This window comes from Prionailurus viverrinus, chromosome C2, assembly GCF_022837055.1.
Source record: "Prionailurus viverrinus isolate Anna chromosome C2, UM_Priviv_1.0, whole genome shotgun sequence".
Taxonomy (NCBI): Eukaryota; Metazoa; Chordata; class Mammalia; order Carnivora; family Felidae; genus Prionailurus; species Prionailurus viverrinus.
The window spans coordinates 37,228,031-37,251,397 of record NC_062569.1 but is presented as its reverse complement, the minus strand read 5'-3'; the positions used below and the strand labels follow the sequence as shown (position 1 = coordinate 37,251,397).

The following is a 23,367-nucleotide window of genomic DNA, read 5'->3' as shown; positions in this document are numbered from 1 at the left end:
GTGGGCACCTGGGTGGCTCAGTAAGTTAAGGTTCCAACTTCGGCTCAGGTCATGATCTCACGGTTTGTGAGTTCCAGCTCCACATCGGGATCTGTGCTGACAGCTCAGAGCCTGGTGCCTGATTCAGATTCTCTGTCTCCTTCTCTTTCTACACTCCCCCACTCACACTCTGTCTCTCTCAAAAAGAAATAAGCATTAAAAAAATTTCTTTCTCTCTTAGATTCAGTTTGGTGTTTTATATATTCTTAGGAAATCTTCCATTTCATTCGTGTTCTCAAAATTATTTGCAGGGGCACCTGGGTGGCTCAGTCAGTTAAGCTTCCGACTTCACCTCAGGTCGTGATCTTGAGGTTTGTGAGTTCAGTTGTGTCTCCCTCTCTCTCTCCCCCTCCCTGGTTCATGCTGTGTCTCACTCTCTCAAAAGTAAATAAACAGTAATTTAAAAAAATTTTTTTTAATTATTTGCAGTTATTTTTCCCAACAAACCATCTCTTGAATTTGTACTGACCCTCCTGTTTTGCAGTTAATTTCTTTTTTTAACCTTCATTTAATATTCTCTTCTCTTTCCTGAAGTTACTTTTGTTACTTTTCTACCCTGTAGACTCTGATGTATACTTTATTTACTTTTATTATTTTTGTTTAATAATGAAAATCTTTATGGCTGTGACTTTTCCTCTTGTGTGCTGCTTTAGCCATATCCCATTGATTCTGATATAATGTTATACTTTAGATATTCTGCAACTTTGGTTTTAATTTCCTCTCTGACCTAAGAATGGCATTAGAATTTGTATAGTTCCAGGTGATAGGGAATTTTGTTTGTTTGTCTGAATTTTCACTTTTATTACCTGTGTTCAGAGACTGTGAGTGGAACTATTTATATTTTTTGGATCACTTTGAGATTTTTCTTGTGAGCCATTAGATGTTTCTTTTCTCTGGCATCTGTAGAGAAGATATATGGCATTCTGATTCTGAGTGAAAGTGAAAGTTCTCAAAATGTTCTACAAGACCCTATGTGACCTGGCCCACCATTACCTCTCTGATCTCATCTGCTACTATGCACTGTCTCAGTTACTACACTATAGCATACGTAACATTTCTTTCATTTTTCTACAAACTTTTTTTTTTAACATTTATTCATTTTTGAGAGAGAGAGAGAGAGAGAGAGACAGACAGAGCATGAGCGGGGGAGGAGCAGAGAGAGAGGGAGACACAGAATCTGAAGCAGGCTCCAGGCTCTGAGCTGTCAGCACAGGGTCCGACGTGAGGCTTGAACTCACGGACTGCAAGATCATGACCTGAACTGAAGTCAAAGTCTTAACCGACTGAGCCACCCAGGCGCCCCTCTTTCATTTTTCTTAATTAAAACAAATCAGAAATGGATATTGAATTCAATCAAATTCTGTATAATTTCCTGAAAAATTAGGAGTTTTACACTGGTCATGAATGAGATTGGTGGGTTTTTTATTTTTTTGTTTTGGGGTGACTATGCCAGATATGCTTCTTATCAGACTATTACACTTGCTATTTCCTTTGTCTGAATGTCTTTGCTAAGGAACCATATGGTTTTTCTCCTCCAGTTTTCACTCAGATGTCACTGTACTGAGGCATTTTTTCTTAGCATGTTTCATCATCCAACATACATTTTTACTAACCATCCCTATCCCCACCCCTGAATAGAAGCAAGGGTTGGGTTTTTTTCTCTTCCCTTCTGCGTTATTTTTTTTGATAATTTGGAAGATTTGTAGTCTTTAGTTCTTTAGTTGATTATCTTTATGACTTTAAGTAACTTCAATATTTTATTTCTTTTGTTTGTTATCACCTGTACCAGTATGTTGATTATAAAGAGGAAAAAGTTAATATATTTATATGTACTATATCTCCTATTTTTCCTCTCTACCACAGGATTCAGATTGACTATATTCGTGATAATTGTTAAAAGAATAATATTATTATGGTTGTTATTATGACTTTAAATGAATATATTGTGCCAAACCTCTATTATTACTTAGTTCATCTGTCTGAATAGTTCATCTGTGTTGAATCCCAAACCCTTTAAAATATCAAGGAGAACATAAGCAGACTTAATTTGTTGCCTCTTCCTCATATTTTTTACTATATTATTATTTCTTTTTTATTTTTTATTTTTTTTTAATGTTTATTTATTTTTGAGATAGAGACAGAGCATGAACAGGGGAAGGTCAGAGAGAGAGGGAGACACAGAATCTGAAACAGGCTCCAGGCTCTGAGCTGTCAGCACAGAGCCCGATGCAGGGCTTGAACTCACGGACCGCGAGATCATGACCTGAGCTGAAGCCGGATGCCTAACAGACTGAGCCACCCAGGCGCCCCAATATTATTGTTATTTCTAAACTGTCAGAATTTCAGGGTTTTTTTAAGTTTATTTATTTATTTTGAGAGAGAGAGAGAGAGTGCGCGCACAAGCTGGGAAGGGGCAGAGAGAGAGACAGAATTCCGAGCTGGCTATACGCTGTCAGCACAGAGCCCAACATGGGGCTCAAACTCACAGTCCATGAGATCATGACCTGAGCTGAAATTGAGAGTCAAATGCTTAAGTGACTGAGCCACCCAGGTGCCCCTACAGTGTCAGGAATTCTAATATTTACACTCAGTTCTATAACTTAAATCTCCTATTTATATAAGTTTAGTTCTGTACTTAAATGGATTCAGTGTACTCCAGCATCCTTTATTATCATGGCATTTGATTGATTGGATTTTGTTCTTAGGAACTGCTTGTCCACAATAAAATGGACTTTTTCCACAATCTAAGTTGAAACAGTCTCTTTCACTGAGAAAATCTTGCTGCCATTAAAAACAAAACAAAACAAAACAAAAAATCAGCTGAAGTAAACTGTGTTTTAGTGCTCTATGTAATGATGTTTTGTGCAAGTTCCCTGTTTTCATTGTAGACTCGTAATAGTTTGCAGATCAGTACTAGTCCTTGAACCACATACTTGAAAGCACTGTTCACCTAGAGCTTGAAACATGCATTCTTTTCAGAGTCTAATATCCTGCCAGACAATGCAGGGTTTCAGCCCACGTTAACATTACCCCTCTGATATACATACTGTTGTCATGTATGTTAGTTCTCTATATATTCTTGATTCCACAAGATGTATTGTTTTATACAATGAGGTTAATTGAGATATACCCACAGATTTACCTTTCAAGTGGTCTTCATTCCACATACTGTGTCTCCAAACTCCCATCTTAGATCCTATCCGTCTTTATTCTGCTTAAAGAAGGCCCTTTAGTGTTTCTTAATTTAGATCTGTGGGTGTCATAATCTTTATTTTTGAGATTGTTTTATGTTTTAGATTGTTAGGAAGTATCTTTATCTCTTCTTTACTTTTGAAGGGTATTTCACTGGCTATGGAATTCTTTAAGCACTCTAAAGTTACAATAATAATAATATTAGTTAAATATCTTAATATCCTGTGACTATATCTTAACCCTTGAAGTTTATCACTCATTAAAAATTATTTTTTAGCAGGCCTATGACCAGAAGAATATTAGGAGAAGAGTTTATGATGCTTTAAATGTGCTAATGGCAATGAACATAATTTCAAAGGAAAAAAAAGAAATCAAGTGGATTGGCCTGCCTACCAATTCTGCTCAGGAATGTCAAAATCTTGAGGTAAGTGAGCAAAATCTGTTTATAGATAGTAGTTTGCTTTATTTTACATAAGAGGCATTTTAATTTAGAAATACATATTAAAATATTTCTAATTGTACATGTATACTATGCCTTTTTTTCCTTTTTTTTTTAAGCAGACTCTTCTGTGTAGGATTTTAGAACTAGAAGGAGATTTAGAAAGATGTATAGTTTGAATTCCTGATGAAACTGAGGGACATAGAAATTAAATGACTTGATTTTTACTGTTTCTTAGAGAAGATACTTACTTTATTATAGTTTAATTCTGAGCACTCTATACAATAGATTTTTGATAATTCATGAATAGAAATAATATTTGATGAAATGCTTGCTGTATAGATCCCCCCCCCCCCAAAAAAAATAAATAGGATCAAACTGGCTGTTCACTTCTTGTGTTTAAACTTTTATCTTTGATGCATAGGGGCACTTGTACCCCAATGTTTATAGCAGCACTCTCAACAATAGCCAAATTATGGAAAGAGCCTAAATGTCCATCAACTGATGAATGGATAAAGAAATTGTGGTTTATATACACAATGGAGTACTATGTGGCAATGAGAAAGAATGAAATATGGCCCTTTGTAGCAACATGGACAGAACTGGAGAGTGTTATGCTAAGTGAAATAAGCCATACAGAGAAAGACAGATACCATATGTTTTCACTCTTATGTGGATCCTGAGAAACTTAACAGGAACCCATGGGGGAGGGGAAGGAAAAAAAAAAAGAGAGAGGTTAGAGTGGGAGAGAGCCAAAGCATAAGAGACTCTTAAACAGTGAGAGCAAACTGAGGGCTGATGGGGTGTGGGAGGGAGGGGAGGGTGGGTGATGAGTATTGAAGAGGGCACCTTTTGGGATGAGCACTGGGTGTTGTATGGAAACCAGTTTGACAATAAATTTCATACATTTAAAAAAAAAAAGGTAAGAAAAAGAAATAAATAAACTTTTATCTTTGACCCTAGAATCCGTAACAACCAGATGATATTTCATTGGTATCTTTATCACAAAGGATACAATGTTCAGCTTGCATGAATTTTGGGATGATGTTTGCAGAAACATTTTTATTCCATTAACTTTAATCATTATAGAAAATCTGTCCTATATGAGCATGTGCCCCAACCTACTGATTTTAAATTGGTTTGACATAATTGTACTATCATGGCCATAAATTGAGGTTACCTATAGTTTCTGGAGATAAATATGGTCAGTTTCATGTTTTTCTCCATCCCTTTTTTCCCTCAGCAAATCAAAACTTATTTGGTATTATTATACTTGTAGATGGAGAAATTAGACATTCATCAAAAGTTATGGGATGTTATACATACACTACAGTGGAAATAACCTCTCTTTCTCTTTCTCATGCAGTGGAATTTGAGGATCATTTTTATTGCCAGTAATATTAAGCTGATAACAAAGACTCAATAAGCAAAAATCTTTTAGCAGTTCCTGCATGTTTACCCAAAGATTATATGAGACAAAATCTCTGACCCCAGGAGCTTTCATTCTGATAAAAGGAAAAATAGTCAAAAGGAGTTACCAAAACTGATTGATTACTCCTGTGAAAGACATATGTACAGATGCTCTGGAAAGGGAGATAATGGAGGGCTTTTCGAAGGAAAGAAGAAAATCGCTGAGCTCAGTTATGAGGGAGATGTAGGTGTTTGCCCAGAGGCTTAGGGCAGGGAGGGCCTTCCAGAGGCCCCGCATGGGCTGTTCACAGCTGGGTGTGAGCAGAGTGCAGGCAGGGCTAAAGGGGATAGCTTTCTAAGTACGAGGCTTTGGGACTTGATCCTGTAAGCAGTGGAAAGAATTATAAAGAGGGCTGATAGGACACATTCTAAGGCATCACCCTGCTGGTGGGTTGAACTGATGGAAGTTGAACTGATGGAAGATGAGGAGGGAAATTGAGGGGGTGGATTGGAGATGTTTTGAGTCAAGTCAGTGGCCTGAAGTTGGAGAAATGTTTTAGAGGTAGAATCGATACATCTTAGCCTGGTGTTAGATGGGGGGCATGAGAGGCAGGTAGTGGCTGGGCCTGGCCTGTCCCAGCTGTAGATACAGATACAAAGTCTTACAACATCTTTTCAGATATGGAAAGCCACACAGATTTTTGAGTGAATGTTAAGTAATTTGGGATGAAAGTGGTATAGTGGTTAGAGGATGAGAGGATGCTCCCGGTGCATACTAGAGTAGATACAGAGCAAATAAGAAACATGCTTGTCATTTAAAAAAAGAGGAGGTGGGGAGTATCTGGGTGGCCCAGTCAATTGAGCACCCAACTTTGGCTCAGGACAAGACCTCACATTTTGGGAGTTTGAGCCCTGTGTCGGGCTGTCTGCTGTCAGCTCAGAGCCCACTTCAGATCCTTTCTCTCTCTCTCTCTCTCTCTCTCTCTCTCTCTCTCTCTCTGCCCCTCCCCCATTCATTCATTCTCTCTCTCTCAAAAATAATTTTTTTTTTTAAAAAAAGGAAACCTGGGGGCGCCTGGGTGGCGCAGTCGGTTAAGCGTCCGACTTCAGCCAGGTCACGATCTCGCGGTCCGTGAGTTCGAGCCCCGCGTCAGGCTCTGGGCTGATGGCTCGGAGCCTGTTTCCGATTCTGTGTCTCCCTCTCTCTCTGCCCCTCCCCCATTCATGCTCTGTCTCTCTCTGTCCCAAAAATAAATTAAAAAAAAAAAAAAAAAAAAAAAAAGGAAACCTGGTTGGAGTAGACAAGAAAAATGTTATATTTGATGTCATTGACTTTTGCCCAAAGACACAGTGAGGAAGTCATCTGAGAGAAAATTCAGAAAGAGTGAGGAAAATAATGGTTGTGTGAAGCTGGGAAATTTGCCCCATAAGCATGTTCCTTACTACAGGTTGGAATCGTGTATTGAGTATGCAGGCTAACTGTATTAGGAGCTATGCCCACTTAAAAGTCAGTTAAACTGCGATCTTAAATGAGATCTTCCCTGATTCTTTACGTGAGGGGCTAATGTAGCAAAATAATTAATAATAGAGTCTCTGGAACCAGGTGGCTTAGGTTCAAATCCTGCCTCTTGCCACTTAGTAACTACGTGACCTTTGGCAGTTCCTTAACCCTCGACACCTCCGTTTCTTTACATGCAAAACGCAGTACTTCTTACTTCATAGGGTTTTGTGAAGATGAATTAAGATAATGTGTGTAAAGTGCTTGGTTGAGTTGCTGGCACCTAGAGTAAGTATTCACTAAATGTTAGCTATTACTCTGATTAGAACTTGAGTAACAATAGCAACAAGTACTGCATGCCAAGTGTTCATTAAGTGGATGGATGTCATTATAGATAATAGTTGCCACAATTCTGCTATCATGCCTACTTGCTTACCCTAACCCTAACCCTGCTCCTCAGTAATGATATTGGTAGTTAAAATGGATGGAGGTTGAAGGAAAGTTCTTGATAACTCAGATAACTGAAAGGTAGGCAGTACTTTATACTCCACGTATGCTCATGTTCTTTCATAACCCATGTTTTAAAGATCGAGAAGCAGAGGCGGATAGAACGGATAAAGCAGAAGCGGGCCCAGCTGCAAGAACTTCTCCTGCAGGTAAAGATGTCGGGATAGTTTTCATTCTCTTCCCCGCCTGTATTCTGCTGCTCTGCTTACTTGCTTTTAGAGTCAGTGTATAATACTTTGGGTGCCTTGAGTAGTGCCTGATGGGACCACACTAGGGCAACCCCTCCACATCTGAGCTCACCACCATCTCCATGGTCTAGCTTTATGAAGGTTCCACCTCTCACCATCGTCATGGCTCCCTGGCAGCTCACTTGCCCTGTGTGTGACTTATATATGCAACGGTTTACTTTTGATACTTATTCTTACTCTGAACAGAAACCATATCAGGAGTCCTTTCCTGTGTGTTTATTATGTTAGCCCTGATTTGGAATGTCAAGAAGTAAGACTGCTTACACTTCAGGCTCTTTGAGTAAAATAATCAAATCCACCTGTCATACTTATTATCTGTAAATAATAGAATAACATGTAATGATTCAGTAAGCTTCGTAGAAATACCAAAAGCTAAAATGCCTTTCTTTTAAGAAAGTTAATTTTTACAGTGTAATAAGGATCCCTATATTTATAGTGTTTTGGATAATTGCCTGGAATTTGAAGTTTTTTTCAATATAATAGAGCCAATGTATAAAGTCATGTGAAGTAGAATCACATGTAATTTTTTTTAAATTTATTTTTGGTAATTGCATTTGCTAGGAAAATTCACTTTGAGTAGTACACTGGGGTCATTTTCAGTGCAATCAGAAACCCTTTTTAAAATGAGCCAGAGGGTCTTTATGCTTTTTTTTTTATCAGCAAATTGTCTGTATATGAAGAGTTTTCAACCACTCATAAAATCCACTTTGACTTGACAAAAGTTAGATCCTATTTAATTTTTGATGTAATCCACTTTTCAGAAATAAAGGTAACAAGTTACCAAATATCGTAGCAGGTTTTTTTCTTTCTTTCTTTTTTTGCAGGTTTTTTTTCTAAAGCACTCCCTTTGTCTAATGGACACAGTATGGTTAGGTATTTTTAAATATTCCACATTTTTGTTTTTTACTTTCTAGATGCTAATATTTGTTCATTTGTTTCACGTTCATGATACACGAGAGCAGCAAGAGAAGACCGTTGAGCCCTTGCAGGGGCCTATGTATAATCTGAGAAGGAAATAGGAAAGGAAGTAGGGCCGGGAGAGGAATAGCCCCAGACAGAGCAGAGATTGCCCAAACACAGCAAGCCCGGGAGGTGATGTTTCCACCCTGATTGGGGCATTTCTTTCTTCCTTATTGTTCCGTGTCTGCTTTTCACACTGAACCCCATTGGACCTACCTGAGGAGCCAGTGCTGGAGCAAGCATTTTATGTCTTTTTCGTACAGGATTTCCAATAAGGTTGTATTTGAAGATTGTATTCTGGGAGCGCCTGGGTGGCTCAGTCGGTTAAGTGCCCGATATCCCTCAGGTCAGGATCTCATAGTTCGTGAGTTCGAGCCCTGCATCACGCTCTGTGCTGACAGCTCACAGCCTGGAGCCTGCTTCAGATTCTGTGTCTCCCTCTCTCTCTGCCCCTCCCCTGCTCACACTGTCTCTCTCTCAAAAATAAACATTAAAAAAAAAATTTGAGGCTTCTGGGAAGATGATGGCGTAGGAGGACGCTGAGGTCATCGCGTCCTGTGGATCACTTAGATTCCACCCACATCTGCCTAAATAACCCAGAAAATTGCCAGAAGACTAGCAGAATGGATTCACCGGAGGCAAGCGTAGACGAGAGTCCACGGAAGAGGGTAGGAAGGGCGGAGAGGCGGTGCACGCTCCACGGACTGGCGGGAGGGAGCCGGGGCAGAAGGGCAGCCTGCCGGCAAAGCAGAGCCCCCAAGTCTGGTTTGCAAAAGCGGAGGGGCCGGATGGAGTGTGTTCTGACAGCAAGCGGGACTTAACATCTGGAAGGTTATAAGTTAACAGCTCTGCTCGGAGAATGGGAGGGCTGAAGGACAACGGGAGGGAGAGTTGTTGAGCCCCGGACGACAAAGTGCAGCTTGGCGGGGAACCAAGGTGCTTGCCAGCGCCATCTCCCTCGCCCATCCCCCAGCCAAAATCCCAAAGGGAACCAGTTCCTGCCAGGGAACTTGCTTGCACCGCGCAAACACCGAACACAGAAGCTGTGCTTCTGCGGATCCATCTCTCTGGCGGCGGGTCTGACTCCCTCCGGTGCCGCAGGGCCCCTCCCGAAGTGGATCACCGAAGGAAAAGCGAGAGGTGCCGCAGGGCCCCTCCCGAAGTGGATCACCGAAGGAAAAGCGAGCTGAGCCTGCCTCTCCCGCCCCTGTGCACCTTGCCAATCCACCCCAGCTAATACGCCAGATCCCCAGCACCACAAACCTGGCAGTGTGCAAGTAGCCCAGACAGGCCATGCCAACCCATAGTGAATCCCGCCCCTAGGAGAGGGAAAGAGAAGGTACACACCAGTCTGACTGTGGCCCCAGTGGTGGGCTGGGGGCGGACATCAGGTCTGACTGTGGCCCCGCCCACCAACACAAGTTATTCAAGACAGCACAGGGGAAGTGCCCCGCAGCCCTGCACCACTCCAGGGACTATTCAAAATGACAAAACGGAAGAATTCCCATCAAAAAAAGTCCTGGAAATAACGACAGCTAATGAACTGATCCAAAATGATTTAAACAATATAACAGAAAGTGGATTTACAATAATAGTCATAAAATTAATCGCTGGGCTTGAAAACAGTATAAAGGACAGCAGAGAATCTATTGCTACAGAGATCAAGGGACTAAGGAACAGCCAGGAGGAGCTAAAAAATGCTATTAATGATCTGCAAAATAAAATGGAGACAACCACGGCTCGGATTGAAGAGGCAGAGGAGAGAATAGGTGAACTAGAAGATAAAATTATGGAAAAAGAAGAAGCTGAGAAAAAGATAAAAAAATCCAGGAGTATGAGGGGAAAATTAGAGAATTAAGTGATGCACTAAAGAGAAATAATCTATGCATAATTGGTATTCCAGAGGAGGAAGAGAGAGGGAAAGGTGCTGAAGGGGTACTTGAAGAAATAATAGCTGAGAACTTCCCTGATCTGGGGAAGGAAAAAGGCATTCAAATCCAAGAAGCACAGAGAACTCCCTTCAGATGTAACTTGAATCGATCTTCTGCACGACAATATCATAGTGAAACTGGCAAAATACAAGGATAAAGAGAAAATTCTGAAAGCAGCTAGAGATAAACGTGCTCTAACATATAAAGGGAGATCTATAAGACTCGTCTACTGACATTTGTCAGGCCAGAAAGGAATGGCAGGAAATCTTCCATGTGATGAACAGAAAAAATATGCAGCCAAGAATCCTTTATCCAGCAAGTCTGTCATTTAGAATAGAAGGAGAGATAAAGGTCTTCCCAAACAAACAAAAACTGAAGGAATTCATCACCACTAAACCCAGCCCTACAAGAGATCCTAAGGGGGATCCTGTGAGACAAAGTACCAGAGACATCGCTACAAACATGAAACCTACAGACATCACAATGACTCTAAACCCATATCTTTCTATAATAACACTGAATGTAAATGGACTAAATGCGCCAACCAAAAGACATAAGGTATCAGAATGGATAAAAAAACAAGACCCATCTATTTGCTGTCTGTAAGAGACTCATTTTAGATCTGAGGACACCTTCAGATTGAGAGTGAGGGGATGGAGAACTATTTATCATGCCACTGGAAGTCAAAAGAAAGCTGGAGTAGCCATACTTATATCAGACAAACTAGACTTTAAATTAAAGGCTGTAGCAAGAGATGAAGAAGGGCATTATATAATAATCACAGAGTCTATCCATCAGGAAGAGCTAACAATTATAAATGTCTATGCACCGAATACAGGAGCCCCCAAATATATAAAACAATTACTCACAAACATAAGCAACCTTATTGATAAGAATGTGGTAATTGCAGGTGACTTTAATGCTCCACTTACAGAAATGGATCGATCATCTAGACACACGGTCAATACAGAGACAAGGGCCCTGAATGATACATTGGATCAGATGGACTTGACAGATATATTTAGAACTCTGCATCCCAAAGCAACAGAATAAACTTTCTTCTCGAGTGCACATGGAAACTTCTCCAAGATAGATCACATACTGGGTCACAAAAGAGCCCTTATAAGTATACAAGAATTGAAATCATACCATGCATACTTTCAGACCACAATGCTATGAAGCTTGAAATCAACCACAGGAAAAAGTCTGGAAAACCTCCAAAAGCATGGAGGTTAAAGAACACCCTACTAGAGAATGAATGGGTCAACCAGGCAATTAGAGAAGAAATTAAAAATATATGGAAACAAATGAAAATGAAAATACAACAATCCAAACACTTTGGGATGCAGTGAAGGCAGTCCTGAGAGGAAAATACATTGCAATCCAGGCCTATTTCAAGAAACAAGAAAAATCCCAAATACAAAATCTAACAGCACACCTAAAGGAAATAGAAGCAGAACAGCAAAGACACCCCAAACCCAGCAGCAGAAGAGAAATAATAAAGATCAGAGAAGAAATAAACAATATAGAATCTAAAAAAACTGTAGAGCAGATCAACGAGACCAAGAGTTGGTTTTTTGAAAAAATAAACAAAATTGATAAACCTCTAGCCAGGCTTCTCAAAAAGAAAAGGGAGATGACCCAAATAGATAAAATCATGAATGAAAATGGAATTATTACAACTAATCCCTCAGAAATACAAGCAATTATTAGGGAATACTATGAAAATTTATATGCCAAAAAACTGGGCAACCTGGAAGAAATGGACAAATTCCTAAACACCCACACACTTCCAAAACTTAATCAGGAGGAAATGGAAAGCTTGAACAGACCCATAACCAGTGAAGAAATTGAATCAATCATCAAAAATCTCCCAACAAATAAGAGTCCAGGACCAGATGGCTTCCCAGGGGAGTTCTACCAGACATTTAAAGCAGAGATAACACCTATCCTTCTCAAGCTGTTCCAAAAAATCGAAAGGGAAGGAAAACTTCCAGACTCATTCTATGAAGCCAGTATTACTTTGATTCCTAAACTAGACAGAGACCCATTAAAAAAAGGCCAATATCCCTGATGAATATGGATGCAAAAATTCTCAATAAGATACTAGCAAATCGAATTCAACAGCATATAAAAAGAATTCTTCACCATGCTCAAGTGGGATTCATTCCTGGGCTGCAGGGCTGGTTCAACATTCACAAATCAATCAACATGATACATCACATTAATAAAAGAAAAGATAACCATATGATCCTGTCAATCGATGCAGAAAAGGCATTTGACAAAATTCAGCAACTTTCTTAATAAAAACCCTCGAGATAGTCGGGATAGAAGGAACATACTTAAACATCATAAAACACATTTATGAAAAGCCCACAGCTAACATCATCCTCAATGGGGAAAAACTGAGAGCTTTTTCCCTGAGATCAGGAACATGACAGGGAGGTCCACTCTCACTGCTGTTGTTTAACATAGTGTTGGAAGTTCTAGCATCAGCAATCAGACAACAAAAGGAAATCAAAGGCATCAAAATAGGCAAAGATGAAGTCAAGCTTTCACTTTTTGCAGATGACATGATATTATACATGGAAAACCCGAAAGACTCCACCAAAAGTCTGCTAGAACTGATACATAAATTTTGCAAAGTTGCAGGATACAAATTCAGATGTACAGAATTTCTGATGTACAGAAATCAGTTCCATTCTTATACACTAATAATGAAGCAACAGAAAGACAAATAAAGAAACTGATCCCATCCACAGTTGCACCAAGAAGCATAAAATACCTAGGGATAAATCTAACCAAAGATGTAAAAGATCTGTATGCTGAAAACTATAGAAAGCTTATGAAGGAAATTGAAGAAGATATAAAGAAATGGAAAAACATTCCGTGCTCATGGATTGGAAGAAGAAATATTGTCAAAATGTCAATACTACCCAAAGCTATCTACACATTCAATGCAATCCCAATCAAAATGGCACCAGCATCCTTCTCGAAACTAGAACAAGCAATCCTAAAATTCATATGGAACCACAAAAGGCCCAGAATAGCCCAAGTAATTTTGAAGAAGACCAAAGCAGGAGGCATCACAATCCCAGACTTTAGCCTCTACTACAAAGCTGTCATCATCAAGACAGCATGGTATTGGCACAAAAACAGACACATAGACCAATGGAATAGAATAGAAACCCCAGAACTAGACCCACAAACGTATGGCCAGCTAATCTTTGACAAAGCAGGAAAGAACATCCAATGGAAAAAAGACAGTCTCTTTAACAAATGGTGCTGGGAGAACTGAACAGCAACATGCAGAAGGTTGAAACTAGACCACTTTCTCACACCATTCACAAAAATAAACTCAAAATGGATAAAGGACCTGAATGTGAGACAGGAAACCATCAAAACCCTAGAGGAGAAAGCAGGAAAAAAACCTCTCTGACCTCAGCCGTAGCAATTTCTTACTTGACACATCCCCAAAGACAAGGTAATTAAAAGCAAAAATGAACTACTTGGACCTTATGAAGATAAAAAGCTTCTGCACAGCAAAGGAAACAACCAACAAAACTAAAAGGCAACCAATGGAATGGGAAAAGATATTTGCAGATGACATATCGGACAAAGGGCTAGTATCCAAAATCTATAAAGAGCTCACCAAACTCCACACCCGAAAAACAAATAACCCAGTGAAGAAATGGGCAGAAAACAGGAATCGACACTTCTCTAAAGAAGACATCCGGATGGCCAACAGGCACATGAAAAGATGCTCAACGTCGCTCCTCATCAGGGAAATACAAATCAAAACCACACTCAGATATCACCTCATGTCAGTCAGAGTGGCCAAAATGAACAAATCAGGAGACTATAGATGCTGAAGAGAATGTGGAGAAACGGGAACCCTCTTGCACAGTTGGTGGGAATGCAAACTAGTGCAGCCACTCTGGAAAACAGTGTGGAGGTTCCTCAGAAAATTAAAAATAGACCTACCCTATGACCCAGCAATAGCACTACTAGGAATTTACCCAAGGGATACAGGAGTACTGATGCATAGGGGCACTTGTACCCCAATGTTTATAGCAGCACTTTCAACAATAGCCAAATTATGGAAAGAGCCTAATGTCCATCATCTGATGAATGGATAAAGAAATTGTGGTTTATATATACAATGGAGTACTACGTGGCAATGAGAAAGAATGAACTATGGCCCTTTGTAGCAACATGGATGGAACTGGAGAGTGTTACGCTAAGTGAAATAAGCCATACAGAGAAAGACAGATACCATATGTTTTCACTCTTATGTGGATCCTGAGAAACATAACAGAAACCTATGGGGGAGGGGAAGGAAAAAAAAAAAAAGAGGTTAGAGTGGAAGAGAGCCAAAGCATAAGAGACTCTTAAAAACTGAGAACAAACTGAGGGCTGATGGGGGGTGGGAGGGAGGGGCGGGTGGGTGATGGGTATTGAGGAGGGCACCTTTTGGGATGAGCACTGGGTGTTGTATGGAAACCAATTTGACAATAAACTTCATATATTGAAAAAAAAATTTGAAGAGAGTGTTCTGCAGCTTAAAAGAAAATAAAAAACAAACTTGAAAGCTGACGGTTTATTCCTGTGCTCCTCCTTGTGGAATTCTCCCTTCTGAGATCTGGCCTGCCAGGCACTGGCTTCTAACCCACACTGTCACTTTCTCTCCCCAGCTGCCTCTGCTGTCCCTGTCGCTGCACTGTTTCCCACTAGCTCACAGTCTCTCACCTCTGTGCCATGTCGTCCTTAGATTTCTTCAAAACCTTCATGGAACATTTTGGAGCTTACTTTTTGACATAATGTTACTAAAAAAACCTTTTTTTTTTTTTATAGTATGCCTGTAATTATCTGTTTATCAGTAAGAATGGTACTAGGCACGATCACCCTCAGGTATGTGGGACGTTTACATCCCTAGGTAGCCTTCATAAAGAATGAATTTGAGGGGTGCCTGGGTGGCTCAGTTCGTTAGGAATCTGACTTACTTCAGGTCATGATCTCACAGTTTGTGAGTTTGAGCCCCGAACTCTCTCTCTCTGGCCCTACCCTGCTTGTTGTCTCTCTCTCAAAATAAATAAATAAACTTAAAAAAAAAATAAAAAGAATCAAATGGAATATTTTTTCCTCTGCTTATCTTTGTACAGTGAGCACTATTTTTTTTAATGTTTATTTATTTTTGAGAGAGAGACAGAAAGTGAGTGGGGGAAGGGGCAGAGAGAGAGGGAGACACAGAATCTGAAGCAGGCTCCAGGCTCCCAGCTGTTAGCACAGAGCCCGAAGCGGGGCTTGAATGCACAAACCGTGAGATCATGACCTGAGCCAGTCAGACACTTAACTGACTGAGCCACCCAGGTGCCCAAGTGAAAAAGTACTATCTGGTCTTCTGGTAGACAGACATACAGCTTATTTCCTGCTAGTGTTTTGTTTTTCTCTCCTTCATCAAATAACATTCATGAAGTTGTCATAGAAAGTAAATTAAACACATGCCTGAACATTAATAATTTGCCATGGCAAAGCTAGCTTGATTTTTAAGAAGTTAATGTCACACTTCACTGACATCACGTGACACAGGTAAATTCTACTTACCTGCCACCACCTCTCATTTATCCTTGGAAGTGTAGGAAAGGAATGGCCTGAGTAAATTACACCTATAAGTAATCCAGATATCCCATCCATACAACTGTCCTTACCAGCCCTGAAACCTTTTCCAGGACCTGCTAATAGTGCACAACAAAATGAATGTCTGAACATACCTGAAACTGTTCAGCCTCTGAAATTGCCGTTAATGAGCCTGGAAAAGAACAAAAGGCTGAAGGAAATCAATCAAAGGGCAACAAATAAGGAAATCAGTCCAAAACAAATGGGAGTTGATTCTTCTTTTTTCTATCAAAGTAACATTGTGTATGTTATTACTGCTCTCTTCACCTGGAAAATCTCTGATGCTGTTCAGTGTACATAACAATGAACAGTGAGTGATAAATATATAATAACTCTTATTTCTTACTGTTTATATTCCCTCCTATACTGAGACCCTCTCGTGGCACTAGGGCCACAAAGCTAGGCAAAGTATGAGAGCATCTGCTGAGATGCTTTTTCTAGTAGAAGGGAAGAGAATCTAGGCAGAAGTATTCAAACATTTCATTCTTTTTTTTTTTTCTGCATCATACAGTGTTCATTTTAAAATTATTTCCAGCTAAGGTTCTATTCAAGACTTTATATTCAAGAACCAGACATACAGAAATCTACAGACAAGTTGGCCTATAATTAACAATAATAGAACCAGGGCCATTTCAGGCAGGTGAAAATAAAGATCTGTTTTTACCTATTTGTGATATTCTTTATCACTGCTTTCTAGATATAAATTGAATTTTGTGTTTATACTTCTTTTTGATGTCCCTTGAAGTCATAGGAAGCAGTACCCAACATATATGGCGAAATTTAAATTAGTTTCTAATTGGCATGTCAAAATTTTTGGTTTAAAGCAATATTTTAATTTAAGCAAAAAGTATGATCTTCATGACTATTTCCTTTGTTCTACTGCAGTTGGCAAAACTATTTGAATTCAGCCAAATATTTATGTCTAGTTTTAATAAAACACCCCACTAAGCTTACAAAATAGACAAATTAGTCAGAAACTATTCGTTCAGAGAAAGGTGTAGGTTATAAAGAACAAAGGAACGTAGCGTCATGAGAAATGAATGCAAATCCTGGGAAGCAATATGGATGCCTCAGCAACCAATGACTGCCTTTCATAATTCATCAATGAATCTGAAACTTAGCTTTCAGTTTTTCATAAATATACATTTATAGTAACATGCTTCAATAGCTTTAAAGTAAAATGTAACATTAGCATAAATTACTGATAAAATACAATAAAGAATATCTGTGTTGCACATTTAAATCACTTTAAAGAACTCTGTCAGTATCTACATACTGTACTGATTTCTATATAAAATGAGGAACATATTAGAATTAAACTGCTACCTTGTTTCCATTTTTCCTAGAAGGATTTAATGTACATATATTTTTACTTCCAACTTAGTAACTTCAGTGAGTCATATCTGAATATTTATTTTCTACATGATGGACTCTGCTTCTGTAATGTCATGATTGGATATCCTTAGGGTCTGTTGATGATTATAGAGTATTTATGATGTTTAGGATCAACAATTTCAAATAATACTTTATGTTGAAATACGATACTTTATGTTGAAATACGATACTTCTTGAATATGATTATTTTACTTCAAGTCTAATTTTAGTTCCAGAGAAGGCAGTGCTGTCTTAAAGGCTCGGATAAGGTTTTCTTTTTTTCTTACTCCAGGAAGATCACTTAACAATAAATATTTCAGGTTTCTTGAGTGATATAAAGCAATGATGCCTTTGTCTGTGACATTCCCACATGAAATTATTTCCATTTCCAATACGCTCTTTTGTAAATTTTCAAGTTTGCCAAGTTTCTCCAAATAGTCATCCTTGATATAATGACACTTGCGTAGCCTTATTTTTTCAACATGGTGTAGGCCCTCCATGTAATCAAATCCAATGCTCATGATACAAGAGTCAGTGGCATCAATTGCCTGAATCTTGTACTTGTCCAGAGGTCCTGTGGGGAGGCGGTTGTAGTCCTTCTGCCACCTCTCCTGGCCGTGGTAGCGCACCATGGCCCCACAGTGCAGCAGCCACTCCGATGCTGCCCTTTCAGGTCCCACATCCCTGATGCGTTCGTAATCCACTTTATGAAACACTGCATTCAACCAGCCCCAGAAGTATCTGCAGTCACATGACCATGGGAGTTTCTTTAAGCCACACAACTGCTGGGAAATTTTTCCAAACAGCATCATTTGATGGCATTGGAGGAAGGGCAGACATTTCATTCTTTTTCTCAGGTTTACAGTAATAGCATATTCTTTTCAACATTAAGTAAATTAAGCAATAAATACAAAACAGCCCTCATTCTTCAGCAGAAAATAACGATATATTGATAGTATTTGATGACATTTGATAGTACTGACAATGATAGTTTTTTGATAGTGATTGATATTGATAGTGATTTTTGGACACACTGTTGGGGCTAGAATAAATTGGTGTCCCATCTGTTTTGTGCATTTTAAGAGTAAATGTTCCCTTTCTTTTTTTTTAATATTTTAATGTATATTTACTTTTTGAGGGAGAGAGAGACAGAGCATGAGCAGGGGAGGGGCAGAGAGAGAGAGGGGGAGACACAGAATCTGAAACAGGCTCCAGGCTCTGAGCAGTCAGCACAGAGCCCAACGCGGGGCTCGAACTCAGGAACCATGAGATTGTGGCCTGAGCCGAAGTCAGAGGCTTAACCGACTGAGCCACCCAGGCACCTCTAAGATAAAAATAATCTTAATCAAACTTTTGTTAAGGCTCTAAACCTAAGATCAACAATCCTAGGATAAGATTGCTGAAACATAGAAAGTACCTTAAATTCATCCCTACTGGGTGAGAAGATGGGACACACTGATGGAATGAATGGATCTGACTTTAGGAGCATTTAAAACCACTCTGTTTCATGAGCAGATGGAAAAGTTGAATTGCATGGTCTTTCTAGCTGTGGAATTCTATGATACATTTGCCTTATTAAAAGGGAGTGGGATGGACACTCATTTCTTTGACTTGCAAGTAATGGTTATATTAAAAGTAGCAGCAAGATTCAGTATAAAGGTTCAGGCCTTGATATATCTTATAAGTGCTAAGCCTCAGTTTCTCATCTGGAAGATGTCAGGTGGGGAGCTGGTTGACCCAGATTCCAGCTGTGCCCTGAGGCTGTGGAGTCTGTGGAGGTACCCTAGGAACCTAAAGGGTGAGCGAGGGCAGAGATCAGCTGAGTTCTGGACTCCCTGCCCCACTGCACCAGCCAGAGCAACGCTACTTTTATATAGTGGGTTTTATGTAGTGGGTGTCCCATAGATTTCGTGTGAAGAAAGGATGCTGTGGCTTTATATAGTTGGCTTTATCCCTGAGCTAGACTGTCTGAAAGCTGTATTGAACCCTAAACTCCCAAGAGTCTGTGTTAGATAAATGGAAGATGTAAGTTCAACTTAGTGTCATTCTCTCTGCGTCACTCTGAGTTGAAGGCGCTATGGGGCTCTCCCAGATTTGTAAGATCCTGTTTCTGTGGATGGTGGAAACCATGGGCCCAATTATTTACATTAGGATGATGTTCACCATCATTTAAACGTAATTTTTCCCTTGAAATGTATCTGAGTTAGATCATTCTAATCTTCTTTCCTAAATATTTAATTTTAATGAACTCATAGGTGGAAGGCCTTATTAAATACTCTAATTTTAAACTATTTCTTAAATGCATTTATTTTAACTCACTTAATTCTAACTCATTTATCCACATCAAATGACCATATTCTTTTTATTGATCATTACAGCAAATCGCTTTCAAAAACCTGGTTCAGAGAAATCGGCAAAATGAACAGCAGAACCAGGGCCCTCCAGCTCTGAACTCCACCATTCAGCTGCCATTTATAATCATCAATACAAGCAGGAAAACAGTCATAGATTGCAGCATCTCCAGTGACAAGTGAGTGGAGAACTAGGGGAAGAGAGTAGGGCCGGCCTCCTGGTAATGTATTCCCGTCATTTGCAACATAAAGAAGGGTGTACTTCCTAATGTGAGGCCTCCAAGGCTGACGTCCTGGGGCAGGAGAAACACCTTTGCAGACATGGAGCATTCTTCCTCACTCACTCTCTGCAGCCCTTTTGTGTGCCTGGCACCGTTCTGCCCATGCTAGATACATAATAGAGCCTGGAGCCCAGGCAAGATGCGCACATATGTACGCTTATGTGCTAACTCTGGGCAAGTAACTGCCTGAAAGTAGACCATGCGTGAGGGCCTGGGACAAGGTAAGGTCACTGGTGATTCACTTTCCTCATTTATTGTAGAAATACTATACATGAGCGTGCGGCATTAAAGCAATTGTTTCTTTGTTTTGCTGTACCGTAGTTGAGTGTGCTTCTGTTTATTAATTAATGGACATGAAAATGCTAGATGCATCCCCTGCTTTCTTTTTTTCTTATTTATTTTATAACTAGAAGTTTATACCTTTTGACCACCTTCAGCTATTTTACACACTTCCCACCCTCGCCTCTGGCAACCACCAATCTGTTCTCTGCATCTATGAGTTCATTTTTATTTTTTAGATTCCATACATAAGTGAAATCATACAGTATCAGTCTTTCTCTGTCTGACTTACTTCAGTCAGCATAATGCCTCAAGGTCCATCCACATTGTTGCAAATGGTAGAATTTCCTTCTTTTTTATGGCCAAATATTCCATGTATACACCCCCACACCGCACGCACCACATTTTCTCTATCTATTCGTATGTCAGTGGACAGTCAGGTTGTCTGTGTCTCTTGGCTATTGTAAATAATTCTGCAGTGAACATGGGGGTGCAGATGTCTTTGTGAAAAAGTGATTTTATTTCCTTCAGATATATACCCAGAAGTGGAATTGCTGGATCATATGGTAGTTCTATTTGTAATGTTTTACATTTTAACTAAGATTGATGATACTTATCATAGCAAGTGAGAAGTAGCAGTTTTAGAAAGTACTGCTAAGAATTAGTTTGTAATTTATTTTACCCTTCATGAAAAAGCAGTGGACTTTAGGCTGCAACTGGGGTCCTGAGATAGTGAAGGGAATAGGGTGTAGAGGGAGATAGATCCAAGTGTGGATTGTGGCTCCCCCCCACTTAGCTGCTTCTGAGCAGTTTTCTGAAGAACTAAAGGGGATGATTCCAAGGCCTCTATCACATGATGGCCTTGTTGTGAGGATTAAATAAGATGGTGTCTATAAAGGATCTGACCCAAGGCAAGCCCTTTATAAATATTTGCTGCTGTTACAAGGAGTCAGTATGTAACTTATTGACCAAATTGGGATTCATTTGAAAGCGAAAGAGGGCTCAGTAATTACATCAGTACCAGGGGCATGGCCCAAAACTGTCCGCGGAGACTGGGACCTCTGGTCTCCTCTGAGCTACAACATTGCCCTTGGGCTTGGCCTTGTCTTTACCACTCTTTTCTAGGGCAGTGTTGCTTCCCTATTTATCTTGATGGCATACAGAGATTCTAGGTCACTTAAATAAGAAGGTGCCAAAAAGAAAAAGAAGAAAAACAGTGAGCAGGGATTTTAAAAGTATTTGATAGTTAAGACCCTAGACCCCATTAGAAATAGGGACCCAGTAGGCTATGAAGTCAGAATCTCCATTTTTCAGTCTTTCCTCTAGCTACAGTTTTTTAAACTCTCTGAGATCTGGTGCTTCTTCCACAAAAGTAAGAATTACAGTATTTAACTTGCAGATTTTCAAAAGTTGTAGATAAAGTCTTAAAGGACCTAGCCCACTGCTCAGTAAATGGTGCATGACGGTGTTATTCACACACTTGTAAATCTTCACAAAAACCTACATCTAAAGGGACTGTGTTAACATATTCTCATAAAACTGAGAATCCTAGAGAATGTTTAACATTTTTAGGAGAAACACACTTAGAATTCTACTTCCTCTCTCCAGTTACCTCTTGTTTTGTGAGGGATTATTAAATTCTCTTCATCATTTAGTCTTCTAAGTCTAAAAAGGGTAGCAGGAATATCTGGGAACCATTGGTCTCAGGGAATTATAGATTCTGTTCACCCCAGGCTAGGGCCTGGTAAGATTTCCATCCGTGGGTGGTTACTGACTCCTGCCTTTGCCCGGCCCTTCCCTGAGTAAGGGGAAGAGGCTCTGAGCTGCTTGTAGAAACTTGTTATTCAAGGTAGGTCCCTAAAGCCTTGTCTTTCAGTTACTTTGATGATGCAGTCTTTCCCCCTTAATTAGCCTGGAGGCTTTTTCATGTAGGGGATTAAATTTACAAAGCCATCTGTTTTTAACCTATGCCAAGGGTCATCCCTATGACAGGCACACACTTAAGATTTTCTGTGTTTTGTGGTTTTTTTTATGAAAATTTGTTAATGTCCTTTATTCAGCTTTATATTCTTCAGATTATTTAAACATGGCATTTTACTTTCAATTGTAATTTTTGCCCTGATCTAAAATCTAACATAAATAATTTTTACCTTCATATGATTTTAATTAAGAATTTTATGACAGCATAAACCCACCATTGTCCCAAAACATTTCATCTGCACTCTGTCCCTGTAGGGTTGAGGCCTATAGGTGAAGGTGCCCTTGGGCCAAGCCCAGGAGTCAAAAGGACCGTGTTCTCCTACATTAACCTTTTTTTTTTTTTTTTTAAAGCATGTATCAGGTAGCCGGGCATCCTGATTTGGTAATTTTCAAGAACATTTGGGAAAATGTGCTATATATTTATGTGGTACTTTTTCCTTAAGATATTTCACTTCTTAGGCTCTTAAGACAGGATTTGAGTTTTGGTTCGTTTGTTAAAAGTCTTCCATTTATTACTTATCTAAAGTATGGTACAGCTAACACTTGATTCGTGAACATGAAGTAAGCATTCAAAATGGTTTTCTTTCTCAAACCTAATATAGGCCAATTCATAGTAGGGATGTCTTATATTAAACTGGAAAGGCTTTCTTACTATTTTACCTTTTTGAAAAAGCTGAAGGCAACTTTGAATAGTGCTAGATTTAGACCAAAGTTTCTGACCCCTGTTTGCAGCAGCTTAATGAGGGCTGAAGTTTATGGACTCCTATTGTCTATCATAAGAAAGTTGTTTTAATTGGGCAAGTGGCGTATTTGAGATGTCATTCCCCTGAACACAGCAGAATGACTCTTACTGCTCTGAACGATAAGTTTCGAGTACTGAGGATGAATGTAGGCCCTCATTCTTTTGTATAATGTACAGAGTACAGCACTGTGCAGATGTCCTCTATGCCACTGAAACACATTCTAACTTTGTTTTCTGATGCAGGTTTGAATATCTTTTTAATTTTGACAACACCTTTGAGATCCATGATGACATAGAAGTACTGAAGCGGATGGGAATGTCCTTTGGCCTGGAGTCAGGCAAATGCTCTCTAGAGGATCTGAAACTTGCTAAATCACTGGTGCCGAAGGCGTTAGAAGGTTATATCACAGGTATGTTAATTAACACTTTCACACGTTGTCCCTGATTAAATGCCAAACCC

General features: G+C 39.5%; 2 protein-coding genes across 10 annotated transcripts in view; one reads left to right on the top strand and one right to left on the bottom strand.

Moving 5' to 3' along the window:
• The window catches only part of TFDP2 (transcription factor Dp-2), a 174,862-nt gene that overhangs the window by 145,922 nt on the left and 5,573 nt on the right, over positions 1-23,367 (top strand). For 8 of the 9 annotated variants that reach the window (XM_047874567.1, XM_047874565.1, XM_047874573.1 and 5 more), the window contains 4 exons: positions 3,509-3,655; positions 7,166-7,234; positions 19,653-19,804; positions 23,151-23,317. In XM_047874567.1, the coding sequence (XP_047730523.1) occupies positions 3,509-3,655; positions 7,166-7,234; positions 19,653-19,804; positions 23,151-23,317 (535 nt within the window). The remainder of the gene's footprint in view (positions 1-3,508; positions 3,656-7,165; positions 7,235-19,652; positions 19,805-23,150; positions 23,318-23,367) is intronic. The other variant, XM_047874566.1, reaches the window with a different exon arrangement.
• On the bottom strand, positions 17,473-18,095 carry LOC125174783 (ATP synthase subunit s, mitochondrial-like). The gene has a single exon (XM_047874575.1). The coding sequence runs from the start codon at positions 18,084-18,086 to the stop codon at positions 17,484-17,486; it is 603 nt and encodes a 200-aa protein (XP_047730531.1). The 5' UTR covers positions 18,087-18,095; the 3' UTR covers positions 17,473-17,483.

What these genes read in the sequence shown, in the direction of transcription:
- LOC125174783 (XM_047874575.1), bottom strand. Translation starts at nt 18,086, where the DNA reads ATGATGCTGTTTGGAAAAATTTCCCAGCAGTTGTGTGGCTTAAAGAAA.